At 39.2% G+C, this 20,955-nt stretch overlaps 1 protein-coding gene across 1 annotated transcript in view; it reads left to right on the top strand.

Annotated features, from left to right (window-relative positions):
• The first annotated feature begins 642 nt into the window (after positions 1-642).
• Positions 643-20,955, top strand: part of rspo4 (R-spondin 4) — a 42,532-nt gene continuing 22,219 nt past the window's right edge. Inside the window, exons 1-2 of the mRNA XM_088337472.1 lie at positions 643-704; positions 14,340-14,528. Coding sequence (XP_088193598.1) covers positions 659-704; positions 14,340-14,528 — 235 coding nt within the window. The 5' untranslated portion in view covers positions 643-658. The remainder of the gene's footprint in view (positions 705-14,339; positions 14,529-20,955) is intronic.

Genomic DNA, 20,955 nt, shown 5'->3' with positions numbered 1-20,955 from the left:
AATACATTCTGCAATCCCACCTTTGGGCTCTTTGTTTTTGCCACAGACTTCATCACATCTGAGCCTGTTTGTGCTGTGCCTCATAGTAAGACCCTGTGAATTTCATTGTCCCCTTCGAGGTGTACAACTCATAGGAAATAGAATTCCAAACTACAGATAAGTACGAGTCCTCTGTTTTGGGATGCAGGAAGAATAATAAAAGTTATCTACCATGAGAAGACAATTAGGGCATTTAGTCAAGGAATTCTGCACAAATGTAACAGTAGGAGGAGGCAGAGTAGGAGGAGGCAGCCAGAGATCACGCTGAAAATATGGAAACACTTACAGGTCAGGAAAGTGTTAAAGATGAGAGGATAAAAGGGGCTTGTTTACAGAGAAAGCTGTCAGAGCTGTTGAGTTGTGAGGTTTCCCTCGCAGCGTCCGCAGAGAGGAAACCTCCATCGAGCTCCTCTCAGCGTTTACTTCTCTGGTGACTTCCAGTAAACCGACGGAAAGCCTGATCCTCTCTTCTCTGGACTTTCTCTACTCGTCTATCTTCTTCTTTGTTTAACGTACATGGTCAGAAGGTTTGGACTTTCTCTGCCGATGAGGGCATCCCGACTCTAAAGGCAAGCGCCCGCCAGGAGCCCAAATGCGTTTGGCACTTGTCACCATTGCCATGTCTTTGCTTTGCGATGCCATCAGGAGCGAGGGTCAGCTGAATGGTGAGTGTGTGAATGCATTGAATATTAATGATGCATTATTATATAAAGTATCTATCTATCTATCTATCTAAATATATGTTTTCCCTGTACCAACTCAAATATATAATTTGTATATAAAAAGAAAAAATTAACATTTATCTGCTTAAAAGGTTTGCCAGGACCTCAGCCTGGGTCATTTATCTTGAATGCTCGCTATATTAGAAATAAGAACCAGAGGACTGCATATTCTCTTTTCTCTATTTACTAGATGCCAATGCCAGACAGAATAAATACATAGCTGTGGAGACTTTTTCAGCATGACGCGGAGGAAGTCTGTTTTATCAAAGATAGTCTTATACTGTCTTGACTTATTCCCATGGGTGGGGGGGAGACTAAGACAGCCTTTCCCATGTACCTATGTGAGACTCAATGGGCGTAACGGTTCAAACTGGATGTGTGCAATGGGCAAGCATTCGTAAAATGCAGATTTTTCGTCCTATCTTATGTGTCTTTGAAAACGAGATACATTCAGTTGAAAGCGGTGAGTACCTACCATTTTTGTTCTTATTTGTCTTTCAGTACATAAAAATACTATTTTCTGATGTAGTTTTTAAGCACGGCGTGCTTGTTTGGGTTTCTTCCGGGCACTCCAGTTTCCTCCCACAGGTTATTTGACCGGTTCAAATTGTCCCTAGGTGTGAATGGGCGAGTGAGTTGTCTGTCTCTGTGTGCCCTGCAACTGGCTGGCAACCGGTTCAGGTTGTCCCCTGCCCACTGCCTGAAGATTGTTGGGATGGGCTCCAGCACCCTGCGACCCTACTGAGGATAAGCGGTGCAAATAATGGATGGATAATGGATGGACTTAGTTTTAAGCCTGGCCTGTATCTTGGTCGAAGCTTTGCAGATTTAGAGCAGAAATTTGAGTTGCACAGGCAGTCGTCCTCCAACAAAAACTATTAATGCAAACAAACGTATTATTTGAATGACCGTAACATTTTTATTTGATCTACCATACAATTTGGATCATAATTAGAACTCAATCTGCAAGACCAAGGCTAGTTGGGGACAATCCATTTTGTACTCAATGATGAAATCAAAAAGTTCAGAGCATCCCCCTTTGAAGAGACTCTGTGTGATATTTGTCCACTAGAGGTCACCAACTGAAAAAGAATGTTACACAGCACTAGGAAGAATAGAAACTACAGACTCAAAGTAAACTCATGTCTATTTGTCACAAGAAGTTTCAGAGGGCTGTAGAGACTACAGACAATTAGGATAGTAGAATGTCCTTCTGGAAAACTAAAAATGCTAAGTCAGCTTTTGGGGGGCAGTTTTCTAGGGTAAGCCAAATGACTAACAATAAAAGATGGTGTCGATAATCAATGTTGTTCTGGCCTGAGAAAGTGGAACTAATTTCTGGGGGAAAATGCTGAGTCAACAATACTAAAAGTGCTATGTCATCTTTTTGTGACGCTTTTCAAATCCGGGCTACCCCCCTGACCACCTATAAAAGATAGTATTGGTATTCAATGTTGTTCTGGTCTAGGACAGTGGAATGTCTTTCCGTGAAAAACCTCATTGAACCAAACGAAAAGTGCTGAGTCAGTTTCTTTAGGACATTTTTTACATTTGGGGAAACCTACCTGACTTCGTGTTATAGTTGGTGGTCATATCTTAATTCCCTACCCCTTGTCTTCATACAGACACACAAATAAACAGACATATATAAATGTACATTTGCCCGCAGGTGATAAATCATGTGAATCCGTCAAGGTGAGCCTCATATTATGGTGTGTTTTATCGTTATCATGAAATAACTCAAGCAGGGAGGTTTTCAATTATTCAATGATCATGAGATTTCGAAGCAAAAAATTATCGGTATAGTATCAAATCGATCTATTTGTTATCCTGTGTTAACTTGGAATGGACCAAGACCAAAATTCCCGGTATCGCCCAACCTAATTTCTGGCAACATTGTTTCCTAACATTTAATTCAGTGACAATGTACCAAATAAGATTCTGCGAAGCAAAATTTTTAACTGAACATTATGATCTGTAACAGGAAAACTAATTTCATGCTCTGTTGTTAAGGCTTCCGGATCAATTTCGTGCACGTTACACTTTGGCGCCTTAAAACGAATGTAAAAACTTCTTCATTGTCTGCTTTTACTTCTTAATAGGGTCGGGTGATTTTTTTTTTCAATGAAATACCTACATTGCAACGTCTAACAGTATAAAAAAAAATATTTCCACTATAGCCGTTTCAGAAAAAGCCAAGAGCAGGGGTGTTCAATCTTTAAAAACAGCCACAGTCTCTTGAAAAATTAGGCAGATTTTTACTTGTCCTTTGAAATGGCGGCCTTCTCAGTCAACTTTCCTTTTTTTCATTTACAGTCCCCGTGTTGTAAATGTGCTGGCCTGAGATTCGCACAGAAAGCCATGGGCAAGATTGCCAAAGGGCTACTGCCATCATCTGGTGAAATGGTGAATTTATTTTATACTGCGGTCAACATTATTTGCAGGCCACGTACTATCATTTTTTATGGCCGGAGGCCAGTAAAAATTGCATCATGGCCCCCGGGCCGGACTTTGGCATGCCTGGCCAAAAGAGTCAAACCAAAAAAGTAACAATGTAACGAAAATACAAATACTGTAAAACAATGTCTAAAGCAATAGTCGGCAACCACCGGTACCGGTCCGGGGGTTGTTTGGAACTTGGTACAGAAAGAAAAAAAAGCATTTGTTTTCGTATCGCACCAAATGAATTTGCGCTTCCTATTTGCCTCTGTCATTTTTAGCTTCTGCTAGGTGTGGATACATAAATTTGGCCCTCTTTTCTGCCTGGCAGGCAGGTTACAGCAGCAGGTCAGGTAGGAAGAGCTGCTAAAATTATGTCTTTTAGTAAAACTAAGGCATAAACTTAGATAATGGCAAAGGGCATGTGAGAGAGAAGGGCTGCACTACTTACAGTACATAGGGAAGAACCGCTTTGAGAAAATTGGTGGAGGAACAGAGAGGGTGGATTTTAGGTTGAGAGCTTTGGGGTTGCTGAGCATTCAGATCGGAGGTAGGCAAACTACGGCCCGCCAAAAAGATGGTCAAAACATATGAAGATGTAAATGTAATAGTAAATATAGTACTAGTAATAAAAAAGGGTTTTTTGGTGCCAACTTTGTCCCCTGTCTTCCCTTTGTGTGTCTGCAAAAATATACTACAAAAGTACTACAAAACTAAATGTGTCAAAACTTAATGCTTAAAACAGGGCCTAACATATTGTTTTGTCTTCATTCTTATTGGAAAAAATACTAAAGAAATACTACAAAACTACTACTGCAGTAATACTATGATACAAAAATACTATTACAGCAATACTACAACAGAAAGACCACAAAAACAGTATTAAAGTAATATAAAACCGTATTCAAAACTACCAATATACTAATATGGAAAACTGGAGATACTTTTCATAAATACTACAAAAATACCACTACAGTAACACTATATTACAAAAATACCTCTACATAAATATTATGACAGAAATACTACAAAAATATATACTTTGGAATACTACAACAATAGTACTTTAGAAATACCACCAAATCCTATAAAAGAAAAGTACAGAAATACTGTAAAATACAGAAATACGACAAGAATATACCTCAAGTAATACTGCAAAAATACTGCAGATATACTACATAGATTCTACGATGGAAAAAAAATCTGAAATAGTACAAAAAAACTTACAAAATTAAACTACAGTAATACTACAGCAATAGTAAAAAAATATGACAACAGAAATAGAATTACAGTAAAACGACAGAAAATACTACTGCAGAAATACGACTATGCGGTTGTAGGAATGAAACTGGAAACAAGGCAGTGGAGTATTTCCGATGCGGTGTTGTTCACATTTTTGTTTCGTTTTATTTTTTTTAATCTAGCATTTTTCCTGTTCTTTATTAAGGACATTTTTTTAGAGTTTTAAAAATTGTAAAAATTTTGGGGGTGCTTGGTTTGGTTATGCCCATGGATCAGAATATCGACCCCGGGACTAGCATCCAGGAATCTTATTATCGATAATATTGATATTTGGATCGATCCATCCACACAGACTTTTCAAGTCCTTTACTTCTCCAACAACAAAATGCACACCTGCTTGTGTTTTAATCCTCTCGCGAATTTGAAGGTGCCCTGGTTATCTGTAATTAGGTTCGTAGGGTCCACCTCTGATGGTGTTGAGCACTGTTTCATATGTCACATGGGCTAAGTAGCTAATGCCTAGAGTCCATGAATTGCAATTGTGTTGCGTAGGAGTCGGATTTGGGCACAACACCGGCTCGGGAGCTTTTATACCCGTGGTCCACACGAGAAAATGACGCAGAAATGACGCGATGAGGAAGCGGAACAGTCGCCGGCGTCTGTTTTGCGGGCATACCACCGATGAACAGCGGGTTGGCCAATTTTGCGCATTTTCCATCGCGGGCAACCACGGGCAAAAAAAAAACGCAAAATTTTAGCCGTGATTCAGCCGCAAACGGCTGTGTGACCCTTACGCGAGTTAATTGCTGCATTCACTTCTCAGAGGGTAGGGAATACCACCAAGTCTCTGTGCCGCTCAAAAGACATTATAATGGAAAATAGTTGGAATATACCAATTGAATATATACAGACTTTTATTTTTTAACATTTTGCATGTTTTAGAATTTATGTATCCCCAAAAGGATCTCAGGGTCTCCCTGTGTTGTGTAGTTGTAGAGTTTGGAGCCATATTCGGTCTGTCTATTTATGATCTCCTATTCTTCAGTTATGTTATTCCCTGATTCATTTTGAATGCTGCTGACTGTTGCCCGTTTTGTTTGTGTGAGGCATTTTACAATCTGGAAGGTATTCTTTGAATTGTTTTTGTACAAGCACTGTTCTAACTCAGAGCATTTGTCTTAAATCAATTTTTCTCTTTGCTTCTCTCAAGCTTTTTCCAATTTTCTAGTCGGCTGCAAAACAACTGAAATACCTTTCATTGCACAGCCCTTTAAAATAAAGTCAACAGTACAAATAAAGCATATAAATAATTTAAACAAATTTGAAATTGTTATAATGTATGTATAATCTCACAGCCCACTAACAACATTATTCTAGTGAAAGTTAAAATGTAAATATATTATTGATCTCAAGACAATTGTCATGATCCAATCAGAGTACTCTATCAGTATCAATAATAACAATATTTGGATTGATCCGCCCACTCTTACTGTCCATATATTAGGTATCAGGTATTGACGCAAAGACGTGTGGTGGCAAGAGACAAACACTTTCCAGCCACTTCAGTTTTTCATCAACATTTCAGGCACTCCTTGCGCAACTGAAAACACGTTTTGTGAAAAAATCCCCCAAATCCTTGCGATTTCAGCATAAGTGCTCTTCGTTTGACTCCATCACCGACAGTTACTATGGAAACCGAGAGGTTTTTGTATTGGGGCACCTCCTGATACCTGCTGCTGGTTAGCAACCCGTCAATAGGGCAGATGTGTCGCATGTGTCACCATGAACACTACTTACAAATCTCCATGTGAGTGGACACAAACACACGCTCTAAGCATATATATATATATATATGTGCGTGTCAATTTACTCATTTGTGACACATGATTGCTAGTTTTTGGCCACTGTATAATGCAGTGGTGGGCCGTAAGGGCCTACAACGCATTCTGTGCTGGCCTTAAAAATAACTTGTTAAAGAATTTTGAATTGTCTGTTAGCTTTCTTTCTTTGGTTCCTCCTGGTTGCACTGCTTCAGGATGTATGCTTTCATATTTAAGCATTTAACCAGTCATATTTCAGCCATTAGCTGGAGGCCTTCACAAAAAAAAATCCTAAAGGCCGTGTACACTAATACCAGTCTTTGAGAAAGCTGTTGTTTTAGTCAATCAGATTCCAAGTTGGAGAGTAAGCGCCTGCTAGGCGGCCTTGGGAAATGGCATCGGTTTTCCAAACTATGATTTGGTAGGGGGCAGTAATCCACCAAAGCAATCGCACCAACGAAGTCGGCCGAAAACATCCCTCCTTCTTCCGTATACTCGATGATAAAATGTGAAAATTCAGATTCGCTTCGGGCTTGGTCCCTCAAATCAAAGTAATCAGTCGGGCTCGAGTTGATACGGCCTACAATACCCACGGGCCCAGGTCGGGTCGGGCTGGATATTTTTAGGCCCTATCGTACCTTTAGTCACATTCACCCACGGACAAATGCAATGTCGGAGCATTACTGAAAGACAGTTATTAGTTACAGTGACTAGTTACCTAATTTAAAAAGTAGTTCAGGGACCCCCCAGATTACTGAAAAGTAGCGCGGTACTCTAAGTAACTATTCAATTAAAAATTATCGTACATACTCACATAGAAGCAGAACCCCTAAAACTGTTTCAAAATAGCCACCAAATTAAATCAATTGAAGAAAATGTGCTTGTCTGCCATCTTGCTGCTAAAGGTACCTAAACAACGACAATTACCTTAATGTGTGAATAATGAAGTTTAATGTTTGTTGGTAATAAAATATAAAAAATAATGATAAATATTTAAGTGTGTAAATAATAAAGTTTAATGTGCTGGTAATAAAGATTAAAATAAAGCTTTTGCTGTACGTTTAAGCAGCACTCTTATAATGGTAAAAATGCAATAAAACACACCAAATCACAAAAAATGAGATGTGCTTCCTCAAACTCAATAGGAAGAGACAATATCGTCTAGTGTATTGCATGAAATTTTCCATTTAATCAGTGACATCCATTAGCATAGTAATTAATGGTTTTTTGTATCCAGTAGGTAGCAGCAGATCTTTATTTTTACAATGATCTGATGAGGAGGTAGTAAGCGTTAAAACTTTTGTGAAGTTTATTTGTAGATGACATATAAGGTTAAACTGACCCTTTCCCAAAACTGACTGTCATATTTTAAGTTTTTTTTTTTTTTTTTTTTAAATATTGTTGGATCAGAAAGACCCCTCAGGTACTTAACAGCAGAGCTCTGTTTGGCAATAATTTTAAACTTGTCACTCATATGGATAATATGGACATTTTTTTGTAGTCATTGTTGTTTGTTATTTGTTGATCTTTTTGTGATCTAACACCATCATTTTTGCCATGCTTCCTGCTTCCTGCGTTTGGGTCCGCCGCAATACACAACAAAAATTACAAAAGCAACCGACAATATTTGCGCTGCAGGGTTAGCTATAAATACTGACAGCAGACGAACGGTTCTGCTGCAAAAAGTCACTTTAAAGCAAAGGTTGGCATCCACCGGCCCGCTGACTGGTTTTGGGCCGCAGGTCATTTGCTACCGGGTGACACAGAAAGAAAAAAGAAACTCACAGTTTGGGTGTGTGTTCCACTGTGGCTTTATGTTAGTTGAGCAAAGATTGATCAGTTGCTCAAACATCGTTTGTTCAAATTTAATAGATCTGACAGAGAGTGCCAAGCCATAGTTATGATTTCAATGTATCACACACGGAGCAAATAGGGCGGCCGAAACAACAGCGAGCAACTCTTTATTCCTGGAAGCCCTATAATTTCTTCCTTATTATTCACTTATCTCAAAGGACAGTAGAAAAGGGTCTCAATTATTATATACAAAGTTATATTCATTGCAACAAGGTGTCCAAAGAAGCTAACCAATTGTAGTGTTGGCGATCTATGAGGAAGTCGTCAGCCCCGTATCTAAATCAGCAGCCATTTTTGGGTACTCTAAGCAATGGTGGACAATAATGTCAGATTCATCTAGGTGCGCCTCATATTATGTAAAATAATACAAATTTCTTGGCCTATGAGTTTTTAAAAAATGCAAGTTTATATAATATTTCATGTATTTTCGCTCGATATTCAATAAATGATGTATTCACCACAAAGAGGCGCTAAAAAATACCCAATGTCCCCTTAAAGCAGTTTTAAGGAGTCAGCTTATATGCAATTGAGGCTTATATATAAGCATATACTGTCATGTCCTGCACGGTTGTCATGGCATCCAGCTAGCCCCGCCCCTTGACACCGACTGAGACGCATTGAACTGATTGTTTGTGGAGTACTTAAACGCTCCTTTTGGGACAGCCCGTTACCAGACCATTGCTTACCTTGTTGAAGACTTGTTCATGCCTGTTTGTCCTGCGTAATGCCTAGTTTGTAATTTTGATTACCTTTGAACCTGTTTTGTTTTGTCCTTGGTCCATTTGTGTGTTGGTCAACTTTTATTTCCTAATTAAAGTGACAGATCGTCTACGCACATGAGTTCCGACTTCCTGCCTCTCGGTCCGTTTCCTGACATATACACCGTTGACTTTAAAATGTCACAAGTAACCAGAAGACCTTTGCTTTTGTTAAGGAAATCCAGATGACTCCATTTGGTTTTCCTTGTAAAAAATACAAAAAAAATCTTTCTCCTGTGTGTTACTTTGAGGCTTTTTTTGAAGATGGTTGCTTGGTTAAGACAGTGTCATTCTTGTGGCAAAGTTCATGCTGCGTTTTGTTTGTTAGAGTGAATTGCTTGTTCATACTCACCAACACTACTGTTTTAAGCATGAGACCACAGCCAGGAGCGATTTTAGGTTCAAAGATTTGAGGGTGCCTTGCACACAGACTGTCTGGCTGGTTAAAAACTTGCTTTTATTTCACTTAAAGTGATATACCATCTAAAACTCAATTATCATAACATTTTCATTAAAATCTTTTTGCTAAAGGCGTTTTGTTTTAAAAGGCCTTATTTATCAATTGAATGTTCATTTAAAGACAGTATTTATTAATTTGATGTTCCTTTTTTTTAATTGAATCATTGCACTCTTGGGCTTCCATAATATCATACTCTTACCGTCATACAATGTAGCCTCCACAAATTCGGCCGCTATACCCCAAGTGACTTTACCCGAGCAAAAGAGGAACGGTGCTAGGAATACAATGGACTGAACCATTTCAAGGCAGTGGAGTACTTCTGATTTTGGTTTTGGGCTCAATTTAGCTCTGTTTTACTTTTCTATATGTTAGCTTGCATTTTTGTCATTATGTTTTTCATTAAGAAAAGAGAGTTTTAAAAATCTTATGATTTTGGGGGGTGCTTGGGTTGGCTACACCCAAGTTCCCTGCCTATTCCCATATTCCCAAAATATAAAAATGAAATGTAAACAACAACAAAATATGATTTATCAAGTCTAGTATAAAATTCCTTTAAAAAAATCTCGTTGTGTTTATTTTTTCCGAGCTGTTACTTTTTTCTTTTTTTTTCTCTGTTTACTTTTTCCTACATTTCTTTCTTTTCTTTTTTTCTGGCTTATTTCTATATTTTTCCTCCTTTTTTTCTATTCCTTTTGATTCTTTTCTTCTCAGCTTTTCACAACTTTTTAATTTTGGTATTTTTTTCTTTTTTGTTCTATTCCCCCCCTTCTTTTAAGTCATTGTGTGCATAGTTTTACATTATATTTGGTCATGTTGGGATTAAAGAAGCAAAAACAACCTGAAGAGCCGTTTAGGACCCGAAAGAGCCGGTTCCTTTTAGTTGACCAACTCTACTAACTTTACTCAACTTCGTTCGACTTCAAAGTACCGCATTTTGGACACAACGTCAGGGGAACCCGTGTATTTTTACCTTCATGCAACTATGACTTGAGTCGCTTCTTAATTAGTAATTTTGAGTCCTCATTTTTGTGCGCCGGCTAGATTTTCTTGTGCGCAGAGAATGTGCGAGCAGTGCGCAATTGCGCACGCGCGCAGCTTAGAGGGAACACTGGTTATTGCACTAATTTTATGGCACTATTACTACAATGCACTATTTTTCTTCATTACATTATCAATATTATAACCAAGCCCAGTTTTTCTAACCACTATGTTGTGATTTATTTATATTTTGCCTAATCCCCCCTGTTTTCACGTGGCAGTTGCACCACCTGACAGGCAACAGAGGCCTTAATTCAGACATACAACCTCAATGCCCTAGTTTAAGATCAGTCTGAAACGTAGTAGTCGGTAAAACAACAATAGGTAAAAGAAAAACCAATAAACTTATTTTACTTTTTGTGTGGCCCGGTACTGGTCCGAGGCCGGGTGGCTGCAAACCAATGGTCCCATATAGGGGTCGAGAACCTATGGCTCTATTAATGAGTACACATGGCCCGTAGATAAAATGGAACTTAGGCAATTATTTAATATATTACAACTTGCAGAGCGGTTGTCAACCATGCGAAGATGAGAGTGTAATATCTTGATGAGGCGTAAAACTTTGTCTTGTCTCAGGATTTATTATTTCTGGAAGGACAGCGTTCGAACAGACCACGTTCATGTCATAATCCAACCTACAGGCCTTACGGCACTTCCTTTTAATACTGACAGGTACAGGTGCCTGTAAGGTACATTCACATGACCATACTTAATAGTCAATACATACATTATTTAAATTGTATACAAATATATGACATCCTCTTTTTAAAGTTTTTTTTCATATGCTGTACTTTTTTTTTCTTTTTCACATTTCCCTTAAAATCATCAACGTGTCCACAAGAAATAGAATAGGCAATAGTCCCCATTTAGTGCAGACGAGTATTAGTTCATGAAACATAAGTTAATTGTGCTTTCATTCAGTCAATAACCACATCTGATATGTGGTTTAACCTGTCTACCAAACCTTGTATAATAATGTTGTTCAGAATACTCACCAGGTATTCGGGAGTGGTCTACAACTACTGTGTGCTCTGGTCAATCTGCTAATGTTTCATTTTTATGTCACAGTCTTGTGTCTCTGAGGCCATGTCCAAATCCTGAGTGTGAGGAAAGGTCTCCTCACTTGTTTTCCATAAATGTTTTCTGTTCCTCCTGAACTGTGTCCCATCAGCCGTACTAACAAAAAAAGCCTACATTTAAACAGTTCCACTGAGGTTGCAGATTGAATCTCAGTGGGCAGAGCATTCCACAACACCGGGGCCTGAATGGAGAACGTTCTCTTCTTGGCTCTTGGGATCACGAGTAGACCTGCATTTTCAGAGCGAAGGCTCCGGACCAAAACACAGGGGGAAAGTAAATCTGAAAGATATGAGGGAGCAAGTCCATGCATGATTTTGTATAATACCAACAGAATGTTAAAATATCCATCCATCCATTATCTGCACCGCTTATCCTCAGTAGGGTCGCAGGGGTGCTGGAGCCCATCCCAGCTATCTGTGGGCAGGGGGCACCCTGAACTGGTTGCCAGCCAATTGCAGGGCACACAGGGACAGACAATTCGCTCACTCATTCATACCTAGGGACAATTTGGACCGGCCAATTCACCTGAAATGCATGTTTTTGGAACGTGGGAGGAAACCGGAGTGCCCGGAGGAAACCCACGCAAGCACGGGGAGAACATAAACTCCACACAGGAGGTTCGATCTCATGACCTCAGAACTTTGCCGCACACGCGCTTACCACTGCGCCGTGGTGCTGCCCCCCCTTAAAATATCATCTTAAGCTAACAGGGAGCCAATGCAGGTTAGCTAAAATCAGGGTAATGTGATCAAACTTTCTTGTCTTAGTTAAAAGCCTGGCTGCAGCATTTTGTACCAGCTGCAGGCTCTTGATTTTGGACTTCGGGAGACCGGAGAGTAGTACATTACAGTAATCAAGACGGAAAGTAACAAACGCATGAATTATAATCTCCGCATCAGACTGGGACAGCATAGGACAATTTTTAGCAATGTTGCGGATCTGGAAAAAAACTGTTCTAGTAATATTCTTAATTAGTGTTTGGAATGACAGATTGGGGTCAAAATATAATGCCTAAATTTTTGACTGAGTCACTGAGGATGATATTGCATTTGTCAATATTCAGAGCAGTTTTTGAGAACCGGTCACGGCATTTAGATGGACCAATAAGTAACATTTCGGTATTTTCAGGGTTGAGGCGCAAGAAGATGAGTGACATCCATCTTTTTATCTCAGTGAGGCACGCTCTCAAATTTACACAGTTTAGTGGGGCAGATTCCTCCATCAGAATATATAGTTGAGTTTCATCTGCGTAGCAATGCAAACTAATATCATACTTGCGAATAATATCAACTAATGGAAGCATGTAGTTACTGAAAAGAAGTACTAAACCCTGTGGAACACCACAGGTAACACTAAGTGGCTTATATGTCATTTTACCGTATTTAACTGTTAGGTTCAAGTATCCAACATTTATAATAAAACGCTCTGAAATAAAAGACAAAGAGAATCGGTCATGTAGAATTGGTTATTTTATTAATCATTATCATGAGAGCCGCGGAGACAAGGCTGTTACACATCTCCTCCTCGCTCGCTCTGAACAAGTCCCCGAACCCTCCCTTCTAATATTAAGGTTCTTGGAGAAAAACAACTTGAGTTATGGCATGCACAGGTCAGGGTGCACCCACTGGAATGTGAAAGAGACAGAAACAAAAAAACAACTCATGGCCTTGAGGAACAGCTTACGGCTGAAAACTATACAAAAAGGGCTGAGAACACTTATAACATATTACTGTCAACTGTAGGATAAATATATGTATATAACTCCAACATTAACACAATGTGTCCTATCTGAGAGGTAGGATCTGAACCATAAGAGGACGGCAATTAGTCGGTTTGGCCGTACTCACCACCTGTGCAAGATTATCAATTGACAGATCACTAAATCCAGAAAAAATCCCTGGACCGCCAGCATATCGAGCATCTATCATTTTCAGACATTTGACGTGTGCCGTATTTACATGGTCTTCAGAAATCTCTTCCCGTATATGTTGAATCTTCTTATTAAAGAAGATCATAAAGTCATGTGCTGAATGGGTAGAACTATCTGGAATGATCTGTTGCCTCGTTAGCTATACTACAGTGTCGAAGAGGATTTTGGGGTTATTATTTTGTGCCGCAATCACCTTCAAAACATAGGCTGATTTTGCAGAGGCATGGGCTGCTTTATATGTTAACAAGCTGTCACACCAAACTTAGTAGAGCGCCATTTTCATTCAGCTTTCCTGCAGTCTTGTTTAAGTGATCTAGTTTTTTTTTTTTCAGTAAACCAAGGCGTGCGTCTTTTGGGTCGTGATTTAATCCAGGAATCCAGGACACTAGCCATAGCAGCATTAAATTCAATCATGAGTGAGTCAATATTACCTTTGTGTAGCGGTTTTTCCTAGCTTCAATTTTGAAAATCGTTAGGATTGAAACGAATTATTCTTTACTGCAATCAGTAAATGAATTTGCCTCTAGGTGTTGCTGGCTATTTAGGACAATAATGACAATCAAAATTATTCTTAAGTAACTGCAGAAGGGAGATACATTTAAAGTGGTATATTGATATTGATATGGGACACAGGTTCTAGCATCAATATTAATAGATACAATTTATCAAATCATCAAATGTCACACAGTGAATTCAAATGTGCTGAAGAATTAGATTTTGTCTGGAGAGTGGGTTTGGTGGCCTTGCTTCAATTTGTCTTAAAATAGATGGTGTGGCTTTCTCCCAAAATATACATATATTTTTGCTTTGATGGTTTTGGGCTCAAAAAGGTTCCAAGCACCTGATGCAAGTTGCCTGAAATGTAGACATGGAAGGATGTGCTCAAATCACCGTCATACTCGTCATCTGAACACATCTTTGTACCTCTTTCTGTTTTCATGTTTGTGACGGGCCCAGTCGAGCGAGACTTTTTGGGGAACTGCACCAACTGCAAGGAGTGTTCTGTGGAGAACGGCTGCGTCCGCTGCGCCGATCGCCTTTTCCTGCTTCTGCGGCGATTCGGGACGTCCCAACGCGGAATCTGCCTGCATGCCTGCCCCAAAGGTTACTTCGGACAGAGGGGACGCCACGTCAACCGCTGCCTGAGTATGCATGTGTAGCAGTAACAATATTTTGGGGACAAATGTTAGCATTATCATAGGTTACACAACAAACTCAACAGTTCAGTTGGTCATAATGCGCCCACAAACAGATCGAAGAAAATAAATAGTCGGATTCAAAAAGTACTTCTGGCTGAGACATTTTTTTCCCCATCAGGTCCAATCCTTGACGTGAGCGGGGTTCATTCTAATACACTCAAAGCCAAAACAATGCTGAAATCTACCTTGGTACGGTCCACTACATATAGTAAATTTTTAACTACAGTTGTCAGGTCTCACACCAACAGACCCCGTTTTGGCTGTACGTAGCTAAGGAATCCCTTATGAGGAAGCTTATTAAATAATTCATGTGTACTGTACTGCTGAGACACTTTAGAATGAAAACCCACAGAGAAAATGTTAAATATTTAAAAACACCACTGAAAGCACACAAAAAATTTGATTGGGTGAGCAGTAGGAATGGGTGTAGCTATACAAAAAAACGTAAGCACTCCATTTTGTCTCTAGCGCAGTGCTGTCAGAGCCAAAGGTAAACACATCGTTTGCAGAATTTGGGGACATTTTTAGAAAATAACTTTGCTCGCACCTTGAAACTATTATTTATGACAAAACTGACGGTCAAAATGAGCCTTGAAACTCTTAAGTAACTACGTGAAGAAGACAAATTTTAAGTGCTATATTTACCGTATTTTCCGCACTATAAGGCGCACCGGGTTATAGGGCGCACCCCGAAAAAAACGTTTTTGGTCCTATTTTTAACATACATAAGACGCACCGGATTATAAGGCGCTACAATGGGAACGTCGACAAAACAGTCAGATAGTTCAGTCAAACTTATTACCCCCTTAACATTTCCAAAGCTTGCAAATACGTGTCGAGAACACGTGCAGATGCGGTGTCCGTACGATGTCACTCAAATGCATCGTTCCATCATTCGGAAGGTTAAAGTCTTGGGATTCAAGATGCCACACATTCCTTAGTTTCTATTTTCTTTTTCGCTCACAACTTTACCGTGCATATGACAATAAACACTTGGAATTGAGTTGAATTTAAAAATAGACACTCCATTCCATCCATTATCTGCACCGCTTATCACAGAAACATCGAGTTCAGTCTGAAACAAGATACAGGGACAATATAAAACCCGGAGTAGCTCACCGAATTCGTTGTGTTCATAATAATGTGCAGCCAATGTCCTCTTATATCCGTGAGTGCAGTAAATCCAGGAGAATAAAATATTTACGAATACAGAATAGAAAAAAATGCTTTCTGTGTGCCGTCAGCCACGTGCTATATGCATTCATCTTTTTCGGCAAATTGCAGGCTTTGTTTTGCTGTTTAAGCCAATGCCAGCCTGTAAATGATAAAAAGGATCCGCCCCTTGACCTCCGAATAACTTTAGCCAATAGTGATCGATTCAAATGATGATTGACACATTGGTTAGCCAATGAAACGCCGATAAATAAATCCCAGCATACACCGCGTACTACTTGGCGTTCGGGGGAAAATCTAGTCGGCGGCTGCAAGTTAGTTGGAAAACTTAATGTTGATCCATAAATAAGGCGCACTGTATTATAAGGCGCATGGTCAGCTTTTGAAAAAAATAAAGGCTTTTAGGTGCGCCTTATAGTGCGTAAAATACGGTAGTCAAAATCAAACAAATCAGGCCAAAAATAAAACAGGATCAAACGCAGGCAAATTCACAGAACTTAGTCACTTCACAGAGTTTAACAGGAGTCTTGCAGAAGTTTCACAGACGCTCAGACAACTAACGGCTCAAAGCACCGCGTTTAAGTACTCCCAAGGAGCAATCAGTCAACGCGTCTCAGCCGGTGTCCATGGGCAGGGCCAACTGGGCGCCATGGCAACCGTGACAGTTTTAGGGGGTCGCTTATATGTAATGTAGGCTTATAAGCGATTATATACGGTACTTGAATTTTGGATTTTTTCTAAGGTGAAAAAAAGGTGAATATATTATACTATCTCTGCTTAAACCTGCACTTTTTTTTGGATACATTTCCAAAATTTCTCTTTGATTTGGGTCGCAGCTTTTCATTTGGGTTGAATGTGATTAATGCTAGAATTAAACTCACTTTATATTGTTTATTATTGACTTTTGTTGTGGGGAAAATATTTTAAGTTCAGTTGCCAATGTCTACTTGACCAATTGTCTCGGGTTTTGGGAGTTAGATTTAATATTAAACTTGCTTTATATTATATACTTCTAACTATTATTTCATTATATTGTATACTGTTTTATGTTTTTGTTGCACTTCAAGCGTAGGATAAATGTCTTGCTGGTGAAGTGCAAAAAATACTAAGACTTGCCAATGCAATCCAATCTTTTTTCGTCATCTTCCCTTGCTGAAAACTGGAGACTAAAGCCAGAGCAGCTTATATAGTGCAAGGTGAAGTTGTGATTAAATAATTGTGTCATGTGTCAGGGCACATTCAGGGGCTAGTGGGAATGTGGGAAAAACACAATTGGGTATTTTAACCCTGGTTACACTCGTACGCCACAAATGCAAAACACAATTTGGCAGTATGAGTTGTTATTCCGTTTACAAAATAATTTATTTAATGAAATTAGAAGTCTATGGCTGTTATTTATCCATCCATCCATCCACTATCTGCATCGCTTATCCTCAGTAGGGTCACGCGGGTGCTGGAGCCCATCCCAGCTATCTTCGGGCAGGGGACACCCTGAACTGGTTGCCAGCCAATTGCAGGTCACACAGGGACATACAATTCGCTCGCTCATTCAACACCTAGGGACTGTCCAATTAACCTAACATGCATGTTTTGGGAATTTTGGAGGAGAACATGCAAAGTCTGCGCAGGAAGGTTCGATCTCATGACCTCAGAACTGTACCGCAAACGCCATAAGGCTGTTATTTATGTGACCTATAATTAAAGAAGTTTGTTTTGTTTCTTTAAAAGTACTAAGGATGTAAAATGCAATAATGTGACACTTTGACTTCAGTGGGATTATGGTTTGAATCAGTGCAGGCTTTTGTTGAATTTAGTGAATTTGCAGCAGCTTTTAAATTCAAATATATGTCACTGAGTTTGAGTTTACTGAATCCAGAAACGTATTCTTATCCCAAGCATGCTGATGTTTAAGTTCGGACCAACCGGCAGTGTTGGGCTTGTAAATGAAAAACTAATGAGTTACGGTTACTAGTTACTGCATTTAGAAAGTAATTCAGTACCCCGTCAGATTACTGAAAATTAAAAGTAGTTACTTTGAAACTAAGTAGTTAAAAAATATGAAATGTACTATACTGTATGTATTTGCATTGACGCTGACCCCCTAAAACTGCTATAAAATAGGCGCATAATAAAATGAATAGTAGACTGACCTGTGAAAAGCAGTGAAGCTTTCATATTTTTGGCTTTTACAATATTGCAAACGAACACATAGCCGAGAAACTCCATATCCATTTTGTCTCTCGGTTAACAACTTAGAGGTGTCCTTCTTCGTTCCTGGGTATTGTCCAAGACGTTTTCTTTTTTTCTCCAGGCATGGTGTATTTCAAAAAATAATTTTAAAAATAAGAAGACCAAAACTCAGCACACTTTTACAATGACACACAACCACATATTTGCATAGAGGCTGACTGCCTGATTTCAGTATTCTTTTCTATTGGATGTAAATGCGATCTGGATGCAAGTATGTACCATAGGAAGAATATCTGAATGAGGAGAAACTTGATATGGTGCGGCTATAACTGTATTTCCGTGTACTTTGTAGGTAAATCAAAACATGCCCACCCGTCAGAGAATGTTGCCAGTGGATCGAGGGTTGTGAGTGACAATGTAAATGGTGCAGGAGTTTTTAGCAGAGGACACTGTAATTCATGATCTGCATTTACAGAGGAACAGCGAAACGCACAATGTAGTGGCAACGGTAGAGTTGCAAGATTCTTAAAGTAACAAATTCCTATGTAACGCGTAAGTCCCAACACTGCCAATTGCATAGCTAGATTGTGCTAGGTGCATCTCTGCCCCCCCCCTCTCTTAAACATGTCAAGTGTTTACATACACGCGTGTGAAATGCTTCGACACACATCGGCTCAAAGTCTTCTGTACAAGCCATTTGTGTTTATACAAACGAGAGCGATAGCTAAAAGCATTGCTTCCTAACTCAAATTCTGGAAAGGAAACTCACTGTGTTTAGACTAGTAGAGGCGAATACAATATCATTTTGTTGGGAGATTCTTCTGTTAACAGATTTTGTAGGGATGACCCTATTTTGTTCAACCTGCTTTATAATAGTGTCTGAAACTCATGACAAAAAGTTAGAAACCAGGGTAGACAACTCTGAAAAGTTGCTTGCCCAGCCATAAACTTTGCCTGCCCCATTTTTCACCACTTGAAACACAATAAGACGACTAATTGCAAAAACAAAAAACATTGTTGCAAAATATTTCAGATTGATAATCAGAAGATATAACAAAACAACACTTTAAAATTATTATAAATCTACTTATAACATTCATTGCATGTATATGACATCTCTGTTCCATCTGCCATCAGTATATACCTGTATTTACTCATCTTTTTTCATGCATATTTGTGTTGCGTCGTCTGCTACAAGCCACATAAACACTTTTCACGATGCTTTTAATGTACGTTTAAGTTTTGTAGCGTCATAAATTTTGTTAGCTTCTTTTGAATCTTCTGGGGCTGAGGTTTCGGTTTGATTCCTAACCACTTATCCATTTTTCTTGTGTTCTCTGTGCGTCTACTTTGGAAAATGATATGTAAATGCACGACTTGATAACGCACAGGAAAGTCCAGAAGCACGAAGTTATTCGATGCAGGCTTCTGATTGGCTGCAGAGTATGCAAATTGCCAAACGAAACGAAATTTCCTAACCGAACGAAGATTTCGAAATCGGAATAAAGCACGGTTGATTTGGGAAAAAAAACAAAAAAAAAACATTTTTTTTGTTTTTGTTTTTTTTTAATTGAAAAAGTTGTCGGCCAACCGGGCAGAGACGTTTTGTAAGTTGTACGCCCAACATAAAAGAAGCAGCGTCCGGACAGAAGTTATTTCAGACACTGTGTATAAGTAATAAGTTTTGATACATTTTAAATTATTTTATAGACATGGCAGCATGGCAGCTGAGTGGCTAACACGTCCGCGGCTCAGTTCCGAGGTTATGGGTTCAAATCCAGCTACCAGTCTCCCTGTGCAGAGTTTTCATGTTTTCCCCGTGCTTGCGTGAGTTTTCTCCGGGCACTCCGGTTTCCTTCCACATTCCAAAAACATGCATGTCAGGTTAATTGGCCAGTCTAAATTGTCCCTAGGTGTGAATGAGCGAGCGAATTTTCTGTCCCTGTGTTCCCTGCAACTGGCTGGCAACCAGTTCAGGGTGTCTCCTGCCAACTGCCTGAAGATAGCTGGGATGGGCTCCATCACCCCCCACGGCCCTACTGAGGATAAGCGGTGATGAAAATGGATGGATGGATATACAGACATGGACGGTTTTTCCTTTTCCTTCAAAACTCTTAAAAGGGATTCTCAACCTCAGTATTAGAGTCACTGCAAACAACTAATAAAAAACATTTGTAAATAATTATAGCCATAGTTAAAGATTTTGCCGAGTGTCAGAAAGTTGTTCTTGTCTCCTTTGATTTGTCCTCAATTTCCTTTTTTGTGGGGTGAAATTCAGTTTTCTTGATTTTATTTGGAATGTCTTCCCTGCAAGGAAAAAATAAATAGGAATGAGCACTTAAAAGCTTCACCCTACTCCAGTGGTGCCAAACATACGATCCGGGGGCCGGATCAGGCCTGCCATGGGATTTAATCCGGCTTGCAGAACAACGCTGTGAGATGCACAAGAGAAAAAAGACTTGAAGTTGGAAATATGTCCACTGGATGTCATCAAAGCCCACACTCACAAAGCAAATTGTAGTTCTTTGTCTCTCTGCTCTTTTTTGTCTCTCATTCTGTCTCTCTCCATTTCTTCTATTTTTCTCCCTCTCCTTCATTTTTTTCACTGTCCTTTTTTCTCTCTCTCTTGTCTATTTATGTCTCTCTCTGTCTTCCTCTCTCTCACTATGTCTATTTCTTTTGTTCATTCTTCCTTTTTCTCTTTCTCTTTCTACTAGTCTGGCCCCTGTGAAATTTATTTTTCTACCATGTGCCCCTCAAGCTCAAATAAGTTTGACACCCCTGGTATTCTCCCTTTGAGCTTATGTTTATGTATTATATTGTACAGCTGTTTTTGTGTGCATAGGTATTGTTGTTTCCTTTTGTTAATTAGTCTATTAAAATGTCAAACAGATCTACTATGTCAAAACAAATCCCACTCAATTGAACCAAATAAAATCTTTATTTTCAATGGAACTGTCCTGAAATCCATTCACAATTTACATATCAACAACAGTTTGAAATGGCCATTT

Source organism: Urocampus carinirostris, chromosome 6 (assembly GCF_059441175.1).
Source record: "Urocampus carinirostris isolate Australia breed hairy pipefish chromosome 6, RoL_Ucar_1.0, whole genome shotgun sequence".
In the NCBI taxonomy this organism is placed as follows: Eukaryota; Metazoa; Chordata; class Actinopteri; order Syngnathiformes; family Syngnathidae; genus Urocampus; species Urocampus carinirostris.
The sequence above is the reverse complement of the archived record's forward strand: the minus strand, read 5'-3'. Positions and strand labels throughout refer to the sequence as shown.